Source organism: Penaeus monodon, chromosome 33, assembly GCF_015228065.2.
Source record: "Penaeus monodon isolate SGIC_2016 chromosome 33, NSTDA_Pmon_1, whole genome shotgun sequence".
NCBI lineage: Eukaryota > Metazoa > Arthropoda > Malacostraca > Decapoda > Penaeidae > Penaeus > Penaeus monodon.
Window position 1 is genome coordinate 19,909,238 of NC_051418.1, and position 770 is coordinate 19,910,007.

Below are 770 nucleotides of genomic sequence, written 5' to 3' on the forward strand. Positions count from 1 at the left end.
CATACAACACACACACAGCATGTGTACTAGTAGACAGTAATAACAAACCATCATTCATGTTACAAAGCTGCTTATAGTCCTAACATTAACATGTAAGAATCACAAATTCTTTTGCAAATGTACAAAGTTTTACTATGGAAATTTTTTAGTTGCTGGCATTTCAAGGGCTTGATTTTATTGAAAATATATTCTTCATGGCCATATAAGAAAGAGTATCAGCTGAGTGAAATGTTGAAAAAGTTTATCCTTCATGAATGAATGAATTACAGGGATGAATTACCATAAACATGGAAATAGAAATAGAAAATGATTAACTAACATATATATTCTTGGCACTCAGAACAGTGGAATAAATGTTAAGATGTGTTTATATGTTACTAGGGGAAGAGGGAACATGGGGGGGAGGGGATAGCAATAATTTAGTAGACTCTTTACGTCATTGAGAACAAAAGTGACATAGTGAAAAGACCTACCAGGTTTTGAGAGACTTTGCATGATCTTGACAAGCAGGAGTTTGGGAACTAATTACATATTTCTTTTCAGAGCACTGAAAGGAACACAGAGGGACCAACCAAAAAAAATGTGAAGGTGAACAACACCAGTCCCAAGAAGAAAAAGAAAAATCAGAAGACAGAGTAATTACTTGTTAAGGGGGCAGGACGTTTTCTTTTTTCTTTTTCTTATGCATGGGAAACTTCTATATTTTCCAGAATAAAAATACAAGAAGTAAAATGGTTTATATCCTCCTTCCAAATTTTTTTTCTCACACA

General features: G+C 33.6%; 1 protein-coding gene across 1 annotated transcript in view; it reads left to right on the forward strand.

Annotated features, from left to right (window-relative positions):
* Window positions 1-732, forward strand: part of LOC119594295 — a 25,740-nt gene extending 25,008 nt beyond the window's left edge. The window contains 1 exon segment of the mRNA XM_037943356.1: window positions 544-732. Coding sequence (XP_037799284.1) covers window positions 544-639 — 96 coding nt within the window. The 3' untranslated portion in view covers window positions 640-732.
* The last annotated feature ends 38 nt before the right edge of the window (window positions 733-770 follow it).